At 42.1% G+C, this 18,368-nt stretch overlaps 1 protein-coding gene across 4 annotated transcripts in view; it reads left to right on the forward strand.

Moving 5' to 3' along the window:
• Positions 1 to 18,368, forward strand: part of RPS6KC1 (ribosomal protein S6 kinase C1) — a 183,155-nt gene that overhangs the window by 11,573 nt on the left and 153,214 nt on the right. For 3 of the 4 annotated variants that reach the window (XM_002717514.5, XM_017347788.3, XM_070055300.1), the window contains exons 2-3: positions 133 to 168; positions 9,388 to 9,508. In XM_002717514.5, coding sequence (XP_002717560.1) covers positions 133 to 168; positions 9,388 to 9,508 — 157 coding nt within the window. Of the gene's footprint in view, positions 1 to 132; positions 169 to 1,611; positions 1,728 to 9,387; positions 9,509 to 18,368 lie in introns of those variants that run through there. The other variant, XM_070055299.1, reaches the window with a different exon arrangement.

Raw genomic sequence — 18,368 nt, forward strand, 5'->3', positions numbered from 1 at the left:
TTTGGGTAATTCAGAATTGATTTTCTTGGACTTAAATTGAATTTTTATACAAGTACTCTTGAAAATAATTATACAAATTGGAATCTTAACTCTTGGTAGTGATGAAATGCTTCTGTGTATGTTTTGTTTTAGGTTGTTTCACGAAGAAATCCAGAGGATGTCCAGGAGGTAACATTTTATCCATATGGAAATTTAATTTTATATATGTGATAACACACATTTAATTAGATGGTTTATTGAGGAAACTGCCTGAATCATGTGTATGTCAGTCTTCGTATGTGTGTGTGGAGACATTCTTCAGCTCACAAAACAGTAGCTGAAGTGTCCTGTTTTCAGACCTGCTAAGTAGATATTTGGTCTTAGTAGGTGTAGATTTATGTAAATAAGATTTGAAGGATTACAGTGCTGCTTAAAAGTGATGATTATTCTGGTAATTAATACTCATAAGATTTCAGTATTAAGGGCCCCTGTTTATCCATTTCAAAAGCATGATGCCTGTTTAATAAAATGAAGTGTTTTACAACTGAAATTACCTTAAAGATTATAATAGTAAAAGTCAAATAGTAAATATTTAATCACAGTAAGTAAAAGTAAAATAGTAAAAGCAGACTCTGTGTACTTCCACTTTTATGTTGAATTGACATGTTGGCATCTTGGAAAACTATGTTAGGTGTAGATATTTCTTTTTAACTTTTTAAGTTAGTCATTCTTTTGCAGGTTCCTTTTCTCATTTTTCCCTTCCCTTTTTCTAAAATGATAGCAATCTGATACGTGTTTTGCATACAACTGTGAAGTCTCTATATGTTATTCCTCTGGGCTTGCTTATCTTTAGGAATCCTTACCGAGGACCTTGCTTCTTTTAATGCATCTTGATTGATTTTCATTTTGGTCCCTGCTTATTTGCACTAACACTAGAAAGACATATTTGTATATTGGGGATTTTCTTTCTTTTTTTCTTTACCTCACTTGTGTTTAAAACAATTGGTATAAATTTACAATCTCGACTTTGCAACAATTTTTTTTTCCTCCCCCAATTGAATTTGACTATCTCTAGATGGAATATGTACTTTTTATTTAGCTGCAGGCCCACTGAACAGAACTGACTTGATTCATGCATTTAAGTTGTCTGTTTGACACTGATTGGTTTAGATAATATTTAAACTTTGTGCATTACCATTGCTTGATGAGACTGATCTGATATTTGTTTTTATCCCATGATTAAAAAGCTCAATAAAAGATAGATCTTTAAAAGATTTCCTATTGTTTTCTTCATGATTTTTAAATATCTTGCTTCCCATCCCCAACAATCAGGAAGAATGTAATATTGTTATTTTGGAAAAAGAAGATACATATGCTGGTGAAAATAGTTTGCACCATTGTTTAATTAAAGTACTCTAATTAAGTATCAGTTGATTAGTATGAACTGTTTTTTAGAGTTTTACTAATTATGTTAAACTAATTAACATAATTTATTGAGTCAACACCAAACAACAGGCTATTCTGTTTTTGAAGATTTGCAGCACTATGAAAATTGAAATCGGTTGTGTCTCCTTTGAAAACGTTGCTTGATTGATGTGTTGTAGTTTGTAGCTTGATGTTCCCCTTTTCCAGGGAGAATCCTGAACCAACCTATCCATGAACATACTCTCTGCCATTTCCTTAATCCTTTTGGGGTGAAACTCTTTTATAATAACAACTGTTGGTGAACCATTCATCAGAAAACTCTTGTAAGTGTCCTTTAGTTAGACAATTGCATGGTCCTTTGTTAGAGATGATGTTACTTTTAAAGTCTTCTATCTACTTGGCTTCTTAAAATGTAGAATAACCTGGGAATTATAGCAAATTTTTTTTCTTTTTTAGATTCCCCCTTATTTCATTTAAATACCAGAATTCTTTTTTTTTTCTTTAAAGATTTATTTATTTATTTGAAAGGCAGAATTACAGAGAGAAAGAGAGAGAGAGACAGAGAATATCTTTCATCCACTGATTCACTTCCCAAATAATTGCAATGGCTATAGCTGGGCTGATTTGAAGCCAGGAGCCAGGAGCTTCTTCCAGGTCTTCCACATGGGTGTAGAGGCCTAAGTATTTGGGCTATCCTCTGCTGCTTTCCCAGGTGCATTAGCAGGGAGCTGGATCAGAAGTGGAGCAGCTGGGACTTGAACTGCTCCCTATGGGATGCTGGTACCGCAAGTGGCAGCTTTACCTGCTATGCCATAGCACCAACTCCTAAACACTGGGGTTGAAATATAGGAGAGAAATTCACCACTTCCCACTTCCTTTTCTTTCACTTTCTTTCTCCATTAACTAATTGATTTAGTTATTGCTTTTAGAATGTAGTCAGGGAGTTTGTGGATTAAAAAGGATTCCATAGCCTAGGCAGCTCATGTTAAGAGCCTCGGGTGATCACTGATGTCATACATAAGAGTGTTAATTGTTAAATTAACAACAGGGGTCACTGTGCACTAACTCCCTGTGTAGGAGCTCTGTCCCCAATGAATTGTATTATGAGAGTTAACTGTGATACTTGTTCTCAAACAGTTTTGTGTGTGTGCAAATTGTTGAAATCTTTACTTAGTATAGAGTTGGTCTTCTGTGTACAAAGTTAATTGAAAATGAATCTTAATGGAAAATGGGACTAGGAAGGGGAGAGGGAGGAGAAGAGGGGTGGGAGTGTGGGAGGGAGGACGGGTGTGGTGGGAAGAATATATTCCTAAAGTTGTACATATGAAATTTGTATTCCTTAGAAAATTAATTAGTTGCGGCTCATTAGGCTAATTCTCCGCCTGCGGCGCCAGCACCCTGGGTTCTAGTCCTGGTCGGGGCACCAGATTCTGTCTCGATTGCTCTTTTTCCAGTCCAGCTCTCTACTGTGGCCCGGGAGTGCAGTGGAGGATGGCCCAGGTGCTTGGGCCCTGCACCCGTATGGGAGACCAGGAGGAAGCACCTGGCTCCTGGCTTCAGATCGGCACAGCGCGCCGGCCGCAGTGCACAGGCCGTAGCGGCCATTTAGTGGGTGACCAACGGAAAAGGGAGACCTTTCTCTATCTCTCTTCTCTGTCTAACTCTGCCTGTCAAAAAATAAAAAATAAATAAAAAATAAAAAATAGAAAATTAATTAGTTAATTAAAAAAAAGAATGTAGTCAGGCTTCACATAGGCTATTGAGGACTAGTAGATGTACTGTTAATCCAACCAAATACAGGTCCAGTAAAATATGAGGAATTTTGGGTGCTTTTCCTTTATATGTACCTTGGCACATACCATCATATCTCAGTCTTTCTTCCTAAGAATGCTTAAAAAAAAAAAACCCAAAAATACTTATTTGGAGTAAATATATTATCTAGGGTAGCTTTCTTTTTCTTTTAAAATTCCCTGTATAAATTTGCATTTGATAAGAATAACATGGATTAATCTGCAGGGGGACAGCAGTGGCCTCTTTTTCAGCTTTTTCTCTAGAACATAAGCAATCTGTAGAAGGATAAAGAGATAGTGTGGCAGTGCCCTCCATCCCCACCCCTTTAAAGAAAAGTAATCTGGGGCTGGTGCTGGTGCTGTGGCGTAGCGGGTAAAGCTGCCACCTGCAGTGCTGGCATCCCACGTGGGTGCCAGTTTGAGCCCTGGCTGCTCCACTTCTGATCTAGCTCACTGCTTATGTGCCTGGGAAAGCAGTAGAAGATGGCACAAGTCCTTGGGCCCCTGCACCCATGTGGGAGGCCCAGAGGAGACTCCTAGCTCCTGGCTTCGGATTGGCCCGGCTGTGTCCATTGTGGCCATTTGGGGAATGAACCAGCAGTTGGAGGACCTCTCTCTCTACCTCCGCCTCTCTGTAACTCTGCCTTTCAAATAAATAAATATTTAAAAAATAAAGAAAAATAACCTATGCCCATCTTTCAATAGGTAGCATATTTCACTGGTGAGATTTGGGAAGGGAACAGGACTATACTGGAACGTCCTATGTCTCTTGTCAGCAGCTTCTAACTTTTAATCCCTTTCATAGTAAAATAGTTTTAGAGATAGGTACACAGAGATATCAAAGGAAAGAAAAAACTCTTGAAGACAGAGGAGAAAGCTCGTAAGCAAATACAAGTATGGTGGTAATGTTGGTTACAAGAAAAGATGATCCAACAAGTTTTTAACTATGAGAGTAGAAGGGACAAATTTTGAATTGGATAATTTTGTAAAATTCAAGGATCAAGAATCTTTGTTATCATTAAGTGTAATTGAAAAGGAAACATATTAGGTAAAAAAAAAATTTCAGGGAATGCTTTAAAGCCAAAATTGAAGCTTTTATTAAATTTTTGGTCTACATATGGTTGTCATTGAGTTAATATCTCATTGAAAGATTATCTTCAAAGTGTTTTTAAAGAGTAACATTTATGCAGTTGGCTCACTAAATCGACAAGGAATGGGAAAATATTGGACATTCATTAGAGAAAATAATTTTTCTTGTGTCTTTGGGTACTTTGTGTCACCCAAAAATAATCATCAGTCCTTGGAATTAATTGTACTTTTGTTCACTTTTTCCTTTTGAAGATTTCTGGAAACTTGTAATCTTAAAAAGGGTACGAAGGAAAAGAGGCACTGGATAACACCATTTTGCAGTGCTCTTTGGTATTTTTTGTTCAGTCCAAGTGCTGAGAATAAGGAATATGTGAGTGAATAAATTAGGGCATAGTGAAGAAAAGTAGACCATCCCCGTGGGGGTTCTAATTCTTCCTCTTGCAGACTGCCTTCCAGTTTATATACCCGAGTCTTTTAATCATTACTTAAATGGTTAAATTCTGTCCGTCGCGGTACTCATTCTATTTTTTTTTTTTTTTTTTTTTTTTTTTTGACAGGCAGAGTGGATAGTGAGAGAGAGAGACAGAGAGAAAGGTCTTTCTTTGCTGTTGGCTCACCCTCCAATGGCTGCCACGGCTGGCGTGCTGTGGCCGGCGCACCGCGCTGATCCGAAGGCAGGAGCCAGGTACTTCTCCTGGTCTCCCATGGGGTGCAGGGCCCAAGCACTTGGGCGATCCTTCACTGCCTTCCCTGGCCACAGCAGAGAGCTGGCCTGGAAGAGGGGCAGCCGGGACAGAATCCGGCGCCCCAACCGGGACTAGAACCCGGTGTGCCGGCGCTGCTAGGTAGAGGATTAGCCTAGTGAGCTGCAGCGCCGGCCGCAGTACTCATTCTTAAAAAGGATTTTAACTAGATATGAATTTTATCTGTAAACTTAGAATGTCTTTTTTTAAAAAAAATTTATCTATTTATTTGAAATGCAGAGTTACACAGAGAGAGAAGAAGCAGAGTGAGAGAGAGAGAGAGAGAGAGAGGTCTTCTATCCGCTGGGTCACTCCTCAATTGGCTGCAATGGCCAGAGCTGTGCCGATCTGAAGCCAGGAGCCAGGAGCTTCTTCTGGGTCTCCCACGCAGGTGCAGGGGCCCAAGGACTTGGCCTATCTTCTGCTTTCCTACACCATAGCAGAGAGATGGATCAGAAGTGGAGCAGCCGGGACTTGAACCGGTGCTCATATGTGATGCTGGCACTGCAGGCGGCAGCTTTTCCTGCTATGCCACAGTGCTGGCCCTGAAAATTTTTTTTAAAAGACTTATTTATTTATTTAAGAACAGTTACAGAGAGCAAGAGAGATCTTTCACCCTCTGGTTCACTCTCCCAATGGCTGCAATAATCAGGGCTGGGCCAGGCCAAAGCCAGGAACCAGGAGCTTCTTCCAGGTCTCCCATGTGCGTGCAGGCTGCGCCATAGCACCAGCCCCTAGAAAGTTTAAAAAAGAAAAATTATCTTAATTTTCATTTGAAAGGCAGAGAGAGAGCTAGAAAGAGGTCTCCCATTTGCTGGTTCACTCCCCAAACTCCCTTAACAACCAGGATTGTGCAGGTTGAAGCTGGGAGCCCTGAACTCAATCTGGGTCTCCCATGTGGGTGGTGGGGTTTATTTCATCCATTATCTGCTGCTTACCAGGGAGTGCTTTGACAGGAAAATAGGAATTAGGAACAGAGGTGGGACTGAACACAGGCACTCCCAATATGGGACGTATCCTATGTGGCATCTTAACCCTGTGCCAAATACCCACCCCTTATCTGCAAATTTGATTATTTCCATAAGGTACTGTCTTTTCAAAAGCTGTCACATCCAATGGCTTTAAACCTTATGTAATGTTCAGTTCATAATGACATTTACCTTATATAACATAAATCCATTACCCATTTTCCCTTGAAAATTTAGTTCTACCATAATATGTTTCAAAAATATGAATGTAACATTGTTTTTCCTCATGATAAAATTATCATACAACTAAATTAGAAACTACAGACAAGCAAAAAATATGATAATTAAAATCACCCAAACCTCACAATCCTGGGCCCTTTTTTACTTTTCAGCTGTTGGCTTGATCTTATTAGTTAGATCTTTTCACCCTTTCACTGGTACTATTGGTTTTATGCTTTCGCATGTCTCATCCACTTCCATTTTATCATAAAGTCTCTTCTTGTATCCCAGTGGCCCATCTCTTGGCCCAGCCAGACTTCTCAGCACTTTGCAGTTGGTCTCCTCCTCCTTCATTCTGCCTGGTCATCTGGTCTTAGAGGCCCCTGGCATTCCCTTGTTAAATTTTTTTTAACCTCATTACACACATGGGGAAACGTTTCCTGAGTGATTACAGCTGTCTTCTGATTTCTCACAACTCAATAGATCTTGCTCTGTTTTTGCTCTTAAACCCCAAACTCACCTACCTTTTTTTTTTAAGATTTATCTTACAGCTGGCACCGTGGCTCACTAGGCTAATCCTCCGCCTAGCGGCGCCGGCACACTGGGTTCTAGTCCCAGTTGGGGCGCTGGATTCTGTCCCAGTTGCCCCTCTTCCAGGCCAGCTCTCTGCTGTGGCCAGGGAGTGCAGTGGAGGATGGCCCAAGTGCTTGGGCCCTGCACCCCATGGGAGACCAGGATAAGTACCTGGCTCCTGCCTTCGGATCAGCGCGGTGCGCCGGCCGCAGCACGCCGGCCGCGGCGGCCATTGGAGGGTGAACCAACGGCAAAGGAAGACCTTTCTCTCTGTCTCTCTCTCTCACTATCCACTCTGCCTGTCAAAAAAAAAAAAAAAAAAAAAAAAAAAAGATTTATCTTACTTATTTTAAAGACAGAGTTACAGAGAGAGGTAGAGCCAGAGAGAGAGAGAGAGGTCTTCCATTCCTCTGGTTCACTCCCCAAATGACCGCAACGGCCAGAGCTGAGCTGATCCGAAACCAGGAACAACTTCTGGGTCTCCCATGTGGGTGTGGGGGCCTAAGGACTTAGGCTGTCCTCTACTGCCTTCCCAGGCCACAGCAGAGAGCTGGATCAGAAGTGGAGCAGCCAGGACTTGAACTGGTGCCCATATAGGATGCTGGCACTGCAGGCTGGGATTTAACCCATTGTGCCACAGCACCATCCCCAAACCCGCCTATCTTATTGAACACATTCAATGAGATGCCTCACAGACACCTAAATTGAATATGTTTAAGACTGATTTTTTTTAAGATTTATTTTATTTACTTGAAAGGTAGAGTTACAGAGAGGGAGATACACGAACACACACACAAACACAGAGAGAGAGACAGAGAGAAAGCAAGAGAGAGAGGGATATCTTCCATCTGCTTGTTTATTCCCCAAATGGCTGCAACAGCTAGGGCTGGGCCAAGCTGAAGCCTGGAGCCTGGAACTCCATCCAGGTCTTCCATGTGGGTTTCAGGGATCCAAGCATTTGGACCATCCTGTGCTGCTTTCTCAGGTGCATCAACAAGGAGCTGGATCAGAAGTGGAAGAGCCAGGGACCAGCCCTAATGTGGGATCCTGGTGGTAGCTTAATTTGGGGTATCACCATGCTAGCCCCCAAATTGAACATCTTTCTTGCTTCAAAGCTGCTGTTTTCTTTTCTGTTCTTCGTCCCAGAGAATGGCAGCTTCACTTATCCAGTGGCAAAAGTCAAAATTCTAGTAAAATATATGAGGTATATTTCTCTCCTTTGAGTAACTTTGTCCCCATTCTCCACTCTCCCATTGTTTTGTCTGGCTGATGACCTTTTCCCTCTGGACTCTCAGCTGAGATAATACTTTCTGTAAAGTCTTCTCAGGTACCCAAGGCTGGTTTAGACTCTTCTAGAACACTGTTGGGCTGCTCCTCAGTATTTATCAAGCCATCTATCATGCATCTCTTACTTTGGTTAATTCTTCCAAACTAGAGTATGAGCCTTTGAAGGGAAGGACTGTGGTTCTCATCTGCTGCAGCATTGGTGCCACCACAATGCTTAGCACAAAGTAAGGCCGAAAAAATACTTGTTTTGGAGATTGTTTTTCTGGTTGAATAAATGAATAATGAAAGGGAAGCATGAGGAAGAAGCAATTCGTTTAAATTAATTCGTATTATGGTCTGCCTAGCCTCCTCAGTCTATAACTGTACTAGACAAAAAGCCCTACTCATCAAGGTAGAATTTTTGGTACCATGACAGAGTTTGACAAAGGATTTCGATATATACAGAGAACAGGTTTTCTGGTAAGATTCCTTAAGCAACCTTTGTGGCCTATTATTTGCTCAGTAAACTATGTTGTATATAAACAAACTTAGAGTTTGTTAAAGGTGAGATGATTGGATTATGTGGAAGCTAAGGTCCCAGTATACCAAGAAATGAAATTTAGAACTCAGTTTTACCTTATTTTGTGGAGAATGAGGGACTGGCTCAGTGATAGCAAGGTCATATGTCAAGTTCTTTTTCTTTACTGTTTTCCAGTTTAATATGAGTAAATTTGAACAGTAATTCGTGAATTATTAGTGTTATCTAGATATTATCATTTTGTGTTTTGCAGTGTACTAGTTTCAATGATCTGATCAGTAATCACCTTGTCTTCAGAATTCATATTACAGGTTTAAATTGAGTTTTATAAAAGAAAGGTCTATGAAATACAATAGTTCATGTTAATTATTTACTACATAGTCATTTCTTCTTCAGTATTACTTAAGTTATCTTTTTAGGCAAATGCTGAGTGTGTCCTTTGTGTTTAAAAATTTGCTAAATTAGTAATTTTGTGTTCTTAAGCATGCTGTGTTGAGAAAGAATACATGTTTTTCACATTGAGCTCACTTCCAGACAAATAGCAATTAGGTTTTGAAGAGATCAAGTTACTGAATACTTGTCTAGTATGAATAAAACTGTATTTGTTAAATTTAAAAACCCAAACAGAATTACTACATTTTTAAGGCAAATTATATGAATTAATTCCAGACAGTTATCTATATTGGTTAGAATATCTGTTTGCCTTTGACAGTTTTGAATGCTTTAATGAAAAGATTATTTGATGTTCAGAATGGTTTTGCTATAAGATACACGCTTAATATTTTTTCTCTTTTTAGATAATTGTATGGAAGAGATACAGTGATTTTAAGAAACTGCATAAAGAGCTGTGGCAAATTCATAAAAACCTATTTCGACATTCAGAGTTGTTTCCTCCTTTTGCAAAAGGAATAGTGTTTGGTAAGTGCTATTTTGAAATTGCAATTTAATAAAGGTGATGATTAGCTAATTGTGTGAGTCTACTCAACTCTCGCCCAACTCCATACACTGCGAAGTCAGTGACCCTTTTACTTAAGATGGTTTATATTGTTTAGCAAACACTTGCAGTTGTTTCTTTATGATCTTAATATAGCTGTTGACTAAGTCTGAACTGTTAGATTCCTGATGTTTCTGAGACTGATCAAATAAAAAACATCTGTATTTGATAAGATTTAATTATGTATTTGATATAGAAAAGGTAAGTGGAAAATATAGGAAAAAAACACAAAAATGATCACAACAATTTAAAAACACTCAAGGATAAACACAGTTATATGGTTCATAGTTTGGATTATGTTCTACCAATGTGGTTTGTGTGAGAGGTCTTCAAAAAGTTCATGAAAAGTACATTTAATGATGGCACTATGCATAGATTTCAAAATACTTTTGAGCCAAAAAAAGCATTTATTAAAAAAATACTTTCATTTATTTGAAAGACAGAGAGAGAAAGGGAGAGCAAAAGACAGAGATCTTCCATCTGCTGGTTCATTCTGCCTGCCTGCACTAGCTAGGGCTGGGCGAGGCTAAAGCCAGGACCCCAGAATCAATTCTGGTCTCCAACAAGGAAGGCATGGACCGCAAGCTCCTTTGAGCCACCATCTGCTGCCTCCCAGGATGTGCACTAGCAGGAAGCTGGGCTTGGAAGCACAGCTAGAATTTGAACCCAGGCACTCTGATGGGGGACACTTGCAGTGGATATTGGAGACTCTGACCTAGAGCACCTGCAAAGCCATTTTTGGACTTGTGACCCTCAAGGACTGTGTGAGATAGTCAATGTTCCTTATAGGCTACTCTCTGGTTTGAGAGTAACTTTTTACACAATAACCGGCTAATAGATTTGGTTACCTAGAAGTGGGTGCTCTCACGAAAAGATTGAAAATGGGGAGAGAGCTTTTGGAATGAGCATGGGCCTTGAGATGATTGGTAGTGAGTGCCTGAATACTTAAAGAAGTGATTAATAGACCCCTTGTGGGCCATAGTGAGCATTTGCAAGGAAGTTGGGTAAATGTTACTGGAAACCAAGGAAGGAGGATCTTTATTTAGTTGAAGGTTCAGCCACACTGTTGCCTACAGTTATGTGGAAAGAAGGAAATAAACCAAATGAACTGGTTAATCTTGCTAAGATTTCCAACCAGAGTATTTAAAGTACAGTATGATTTCTTCTTGCTGCTTATCACACGATGTGATAGGAGAGAAACTAAAGGAAGGGTTACTCAAGAAAAAGAACTTAGGACTTGTCTTGAAAATGCTGTCTTTCCAGATAGCAAACAACTATCACAAGTAAGAAATGACATCTGGGGCCAGCATTGTGGTGCAGCAGGTGAAGCCACTGCTTTGGACACCAGTATTCTGTATTAGAGTGCTAATTCAAGTCGACTTCCGGTCGAGTGCTGAAAGACAAAAGAGGATGGTCGCAGTGCTTGAGCCCCTGCCACCCATGTGGGAGACCCAGGTGGAGTTCCCGGCTCCTGGCTTTGGCCTGGTCTAGCCCTGGCCGTTGTGGCCATTTGGGAAATGAATCAGTGGATGGAAGATCTTTCTTTTCCTTTCTCCGTATCTCTCTCTTGCTCTGGCTTTCAAATAAGTAAATAAATGACTTCTGATTAAAGATCAAATTGAGGGCCTTGCCAGGGAAACATGTTCTGAAGATAAAGCCTTAAAAATATTTTTTTAAGACCTCAGAAAAATTGAGGGAGACTAAATATTCTCTGGAGAGATTAAGTTTTTCGTGTGTGTGTTTTTTTTTTTTTTTTTTTTTTTTTTTAAGATTTATTTACTATTTATTAGAGAGGCAGAGTTACAGACAGGGGGCGGGGAGGGGAGGAGAGAGAGAGAGAGATTGATTTTCCGCTGATGCACTCCCCAAATGGCCACAATGGCCAGAGCTGGGCCTATCCTAAGCCAGGAGCCACGAGCTTCTTCTGGGTCTCCTACGTGGGAACAGGGGCCCAAGCACTTGGACCATCTTCCATTGCTTTCCCAGACATATTAGCATAGAACTGGATCAGAAGTAGAGCAGCTAGGACTTGAATTGGCATCCATATGGGATGCTGACACCACAGGCAGAGGCTTGATGTACTATGCCACAGCACTAGCCCAACAACAAGGTCTTAAGGAAGTAGAAGCCACAGACAAATCAGCAAAACCAAAGGTAGAAAAGATCTTAGATAGTAGAAGAGATTTATGGGTATGACATTGGTCTAATGGGACAAGCCCAAAGAATACCAGGAGACCTAAAATGATCTATGCAGAAACACTTTTTTGGACTGACAGGCACAGAAGCAGTGAAAAATGAGGAGAGGCATTTTGTAGTCCCAAAATTATATTGGCAGGAAGCAGACTGAAAAACCTACACAGCTACAAACCCTGCTACCTTTGATAAGGGGATATGACTCATAAGCTTTAACTAGTAGCCCAGAGGCCAGAGCCAGAGCTTTGTAGCATTATTCCCAGGCTGTGAGACTTAAGAACTTCCAGTGTGTGTACTCTGCCTCCCACTCCCCCTTTATTGTACAGGTGTGCCAGTAGATCTATGCCTGATCTGCTGTTGCATTCTGTGCTGGATGTGTAGGTGGTGGATAAGTTGTCTCGTTTCACAGGTCAGGAAGAATTGTCCTTAAGGAATTACTAGGGCACTTCAAAAGTTAGTAGGAAGTGAAATGAAAAGGCATTTTTATTTTGGTGCAGAAAGTGAAATGGAAAGGCATTTTTATTTTGGTGCAGAAAGTTTAAAATCCATGTAGAGCTTTTCCACGTTGTACATTTTCCATGGCCTTTCTGAAGACGCTCGTGTACGTCAGGAACTGTACCTGAGGAACCTCATTCACGCCTGGACCTGACTGAGATGGAATTCTGGACTCTGAACTGCTACCATAATGGGATGAGACCTGTGGGGACCTTGGGAGGAGGCTGAGTGTATCTTGTATGCAGGAAGGATGGGAATCATTGAGGGCCAAAGGGTGCTCTGGTGGTCAGCTTCTAGAATGGCGCTCAGTGGTCCCTGCCCCTGGTATTCGTGTCCTTGTCCCATGAATCAGGGTTAGTCTGTGTATGGCAGAAGGGACACTGTGTCCCTTTCAGGGGTAGACTATGAAAACCTGCAGCTTCCATCTTGGGTGTACTTGCCCCCAGCCTGCGTCTCCCCTCTGTGCGTTATCCCTTGTTTTGGGGAGTCCAGTGGCCGTGTTGTGAGAACACTCGGGCAGCCTGTGGAGGTGAGGAATTTTTCCAGCTTACAGAAAGTTGAAAATAATGAATGAAAAGTAGTACAAGACCATCTGTACACCTTTTAACCAGATTCACCTATTGTTAAGCTTTTATCCCTTTTGCTTATCATTTGCTTGTCTGTTTTCCTCCTCACCCCACTGCTCTAACACATATGTGTATCTAAGACATTTGTACATACTTTTTTTTTTTCCCCTGAGCTGCCTCGGAATAAATTCAAATTTAATGGCCTGTTAATTTTAATTATTTCAATGTGAATTTCCTGAGACTAGTGATCTCTTATTATAGCAGCAGTTCAGTTATCAACTTGGATAAATTTAGTTCTTATTTTTAAAAAATTATTTATTTGAAAGAGAGAAGGAGCGAGTGAGAACTTCCATTTGTTGGTTCCCTCCACAAATGGCTGCAACAGCTGGGGCTGCTCCAGGCTGAAGCCAGGAGCCCAGAGCACCATCTGGGTCTCCTGTGGGGGTGACAGAGGCCCAAGCACTTGGATCATCCTCTGCTGCTTTCCCATATGCATAAGCCAGGAGCTGGATCAGAAGTGAAGCAACTGGGACTCAAATCAGCCTCTGATGTGTGGTGCTGGGTTAATCTGTGGCACCGCCACCCTGGTCCCTACATTTAATATTGATTCAGTACTTTGATCTAACTTACTATCTGTATTCCAGTTTTGTCAGTTGGTTTGATAATGTCTTTTCTGTCAGTTGGTTTGATAATGTCTTTTCTCCCTCGAGAGTAGAATCCATCCTAGCATTCATATTTCATTTAGTTATCATTTTCCTTTGGTCTCTTTTTGTCTAGAACATTTCTATATCCTTTTTTTGTTCTTTTACTACATTGGCATTTTTAAAATAAATTTTTATCATTTATTTGAGAGGCAGAGAGACAGAGACAGACAGGAAGAGCTTACAGCTGCCTTTTAACTCCCCAGATGTCCACAATATCTGGGACAGGGCCTGGTGAGTGGGGAACCGGGAGTTCATTCCAGGTCTCCTGCATGGGTGGCAGGAATCCAATTACTTGAACCATCACCATTGCCTTCCAGGGTCTGTGTTAGTGGGAAGCTAAAGTCAGGAGCCACAGGCTGGTATCAAGCCCAGGTTCTCCTATGTGGCATGTGGATGTCTTAACTGGCATCTTACCTCCTAGGCCAAGTGCCTGGCCCACGTTGGCATTTTTGAAGAATGAAGAATGCATTCTCCTCTCTCTGTTTCTCCCCTCCTCACGACCATTTTTCAGAGATGATCATCATTTTAGTTCTCTGATGTTTCCTCGTGTGTAGTTTGTGGTAATGGAATATTCCTGGCTGGTACTCCTTCTCAGAGTATCATATCTGAAGGCCTATAATGTGCACCTGACTCTCATGAATGATAGGCATTTGTGTCACCTGGTCTAAGTATTGGTCAGCTTTTCCTCTGTGTGTTAGTTTCTTGTGGCTGCTGTAACAAGTGACCACAAACTTGGTGACTTAAAATGATGGAAATTTGTTTTCTCAAAGAACTTTGCTTCTGGAGACCAAAGTGTGAAATTGACATCACTTGGCTGAAACTGAGGTGTTGGCAGGACTGTGTTCCTTTCTGAGACTTGAGGGGAGAGTCCGTTCCCTGCCTCTTTTAGTTTGTATCTGTCGGCATCTATTGGCTGTAGCAGTGTCATTTCAAACTTGGAGGTTCTCATCTTTAAGCCTCTGTCTGCACTGTCTTCATATTAACCTTTCTGTGAAATCTGCCTGTCGTGTAAGGAAACATGTGTTGGCATTTAGTGCCTTTCCGGGTAATGCAGGATAATCTCTCCATTGTAAGATTCATAATCATAAACACAAAGACTCTTTTTCCAAGTAAGCTAACATTTACAGGTTCCACGGATTAGGAGCTGTTATCTTTGGGGGAGGAGAATAATCATTTTTCAGACTACCACACACTGTATATTCATTTTTAAAATTTCTTACAGCTAGTAAGATTTAGCATTCATTGATGATTCATGTATGAATGAGTGATTGGTGATGACTAAAGAAAGATTTTCTAATTCCAACACCCCCTCCATGTTGGCCATTGCCCTCCCTTCTCCCTTTATCTTTGCATCTTTTAAAAAATGCTTATTTGAGATACACACACACACACACACACACACACTCAGTGAGTGAGTATGCAGTAGATGGAGCTTCTATCTGCTGGTTCACCCCAGCTGCCCATGTCTAGGCCTGGGTTGGGAGTTGAAAACTCAATCTGTGTCTCCCATGGGGGTGGTAGAAGCCCGATTACTTAATCCATAACCGTGACCTCTCATAGTCTACATTAGCAGGAAGCTGGAATTAGGAGTTGGAGCCAGATATTGAACCCAGGTGTTGCATTATGGGCTGGGGCATCCTAACTACTAGACTAAAGACCCAGTGATCTTCCCCATCTGTGTATTGCTCTCTGTATCTGTGTATGCACTGTGTTTGTGAATGTACCCATTTATCCCTTACTGATTGGGACTCATACACCTGTTTTCTCCTGATAGGCTGGAGCCCAATAATGTCCTTGCTTTGGTGCTCAAATGGTTCCCGTTTTGAATGATAAGAGCACTTTTAAGCTGACTTCTCTCTCCTTGTAACTTGCTGCTGCCATATTTTTCTTTCTTTTTCTTTTAATACTTATTATTTTTCAGCATAACTATTTAGTGCTTGTCTTGAATTTTTCTGCTATAGGCCAGCAATCTACCCCTTCTTCGAGAAACCCTGGTGGTTATTGTCGGGAATGGTGTTCAGGGCTGTGCCAGTTAGCCATGTAGCACATTTTATCTGCAGATCCTTGACTTGCTGGGCCTCCTTTTCCAGCTGGCCTGGATGAGCTTGGTCAGTAGAGGGTGTTGGAGGGACCCTGCAGGATATAGGGTATCGATGTGCTTGAGTTCCTGCTTGCTCCACGCTGCCAGTGGAGTGTGTTTAATACCAGAAGGTGTTCATGCTCTGGCAAATTTTGTTGTGGATTTCTGCCTGTGGCTCCTGACCTTTTAGCCTGGGCCTTCTGGCACCACGGCGGAGACTTTCCTGCTTGCCTCTCCTGGGCTGTGGTCCTTTGCCCTCTAGCTTTGGCTCTTCTTCTTTGGAACAGCTGGGGCTGGGGCAGCTCAGCTAACCTCGCTCATTCAGTGGGCCGCAACCACACCGTCTCCAGTGAGATCTGAATTCTAGCACCTCTTTCAAATACTTCTTTTGGTTCTTTCCCTCTACCCTAGAAAAATCCCGTAGGGTTCTTTTTTATTTTTAAAGATTTATTTATTTACTTGAAAATCAGAGTTACACACAGAGAGAAGGAGAGGCAGAGAGAGAGCAAATGCTGGTTCACTCCCCAGATGGCCACAACGGCTGGAGCTGTGCCGATCCGAAGCAAGGAGCTTATTCCCCACAGTTTGGTGACCATCCAGTTAAGGGCACCAAGGCACGTTAGGCCTGTTGGAGAGCAAGCTTCCAACTGTGTTTCTGCACAGCTGCCCCTCCGCTTCATCCCGCGAGCCCCATGTAGGCTTGTTTCTGGTGCATCTTCTGACGTGGACACTGCTGACTCCAGGCTGGGTTTCCCTGGTGCCCCCTCTTACTCTGCATGTCTGGCTGCCGGCATTGGCCTGCCTTTACCCCGGAAAGTTGTTTCTCAGGACCTTCCCTGCACAGATGCTCAGACGCCAGGCCTTGCAGCATGTTGTTCCTGAGCGGTTCCTCACACCCTGACAGTCTGCCCGCCCGCCCGCCTGCCTGCCTGCCTGCCATCCTTGACTTGCTCAGACTCTGGACAGGTCTGTCTTTCTTTTTTGACAACTCTGGTCAGTTCTGACCTGGGGAACCCAGCAAACTTCTTCCTCGTCTGGTGGCTGCAGCCATGACTTCTCCGTGAAGACCTGAACCCCAGCCTGGGGAGGGGTTTCCCCTTCCCAGTGTTCCTTCCTTGGCATTCTCCTTCCCCCTGGGGTATTCAGTATCCTCTTTTACTTTCTCATTACTCTGTTGTCATGGTTAATAATTCTTCAGATGAAACTTTCCCCATTCAGATTGCTGTGTGGTTTGGTTTCTTGATTGATCCCTACTAACAGTCTCTTTAGTTTAGGAAGAAGTGTGAGCGGCATGAAATAATTCAGAATGCCCTCTCTCCACTGGCTTGTAGTCTACATGGCATAGTGATTTCTTCAGGCTGATTACAGGGCTCTAGAACTCCCTGGACTTCAGTCTTGCTTCCTCAGGATGTTCTGCATGGTTTACAGCTGCCTGAGATTTGAGGATAAGAAGCAGAGAATCTCATTTAGTGGACCAACATCAGTTTCATTTATTGTCATCAGAAGCTTGTTGCTACAATTCAACAAATGATAGTAACAATTATGGTTTTTAATGACATCTGGAATCACAGGGACCCTTCAAAAAGTTCTTGAAAATGCATATGGTGAAAAAATAATGCATGGGTTTCAGAAATTCTGGTGAGATGAAAATAATCTTTTAATTCCATTTTTTCCCGTGAAGTTTTTGAAATCCCGTCATATAATAGGAAAATACTTGTGTTTTCTTAGGTGAAAAACAGTTGAGAGATATGAGCGATAGAGATAGATCAATAGCAAAAGAAACATTAGTTCTTCTGGGGCCATCAATCACTTCTGTTTTCCTACTAAGCATTTGGGAGTTAATAAGCTCTTAACATCTTAGGCTGTTAACTATCGACTGCTTGCTTTTGGCATTGGAGCTCAGATTCCATGGTACTTCACGTTTCTGTTGCCTTGTGTTCACAGTTACTATCCAATATCTATGGTTCTGTACTTTTTTCTTTATATGTTCCTGTTTAAAGTTGCAGTTTTGGGACCAGTGCTGTGGTGAAATGGGTTAAGCTGCTGCCTGCAGTGCCTGCATCTCCTTTGGGTGCCAGTCTGGGTCTTGGCTACTCACCTCTGGTCCAGCTCCCTGCTGATGAGCATGCGAAAGCACCAGAAGATGGACCAAGTACTTGGGCCCTCCCCAGCCTGGGGTTCAGGTCTTCACAGAGAAGTCATGGCTGCAGCCACCAGATAAGTAAAAAGTTTGCTGGGTTCCCCAGGTCAGAACTGACCCAGAGTTGTCAAAAAAGAAAGACAGACCTGTCCAGAGTCTAAGCAAGTCAAGGATGGCAGGCAGGCAGGCGGGCGGGCGGGCAGACTGTCAGGGTGTGAGGAACCACTGAGGAGCAACATGCTGCAAGGCCTGGCGTCTGAGCATCTGTGCAGGGAAGGTCCTGAATACCCATGGTAGGAAGGTCTCCTACCCATGTAGGAGACCCAGATGAAGCTCCTGGCTTTGGTCTGGCCATTGTGGCCATTTGGGTAGTGAACCAACAGGTGGAAGATCTCTCTGCCTCCCCCCCGCCCCACCCCATCTCTCCTCTCTCTCTAATTCTGACTTTCAAATAAAATGAAATAGAAAAAAAAGTTGCAATTACTCTTTGTAATTGCAACTATCTCTTTTGACTGGCATCTCACTGCTCCTGTGCCTGACAAGTGTGATTATGTGCCAAAAGTCCATTATTGATAGTGTCTTCTTTGACGACTTTTAGTCCAGTAA

This window comes from Oryctolagus cuniculus, chromosome 13 (assembly GCF_964237555.1).
Source record: "Oryctolagus cuniculus chromosome 13, mOryCun1.1, whole genome shotgun sequence".
In the NCBI taxonomy this organism is placed as follows: Eukaryota; Metazoa; Chordata; class Mammalia; order Lagomorpha; family Leporidae; genus Oryctolagus; species Oryctolagus cuniculus.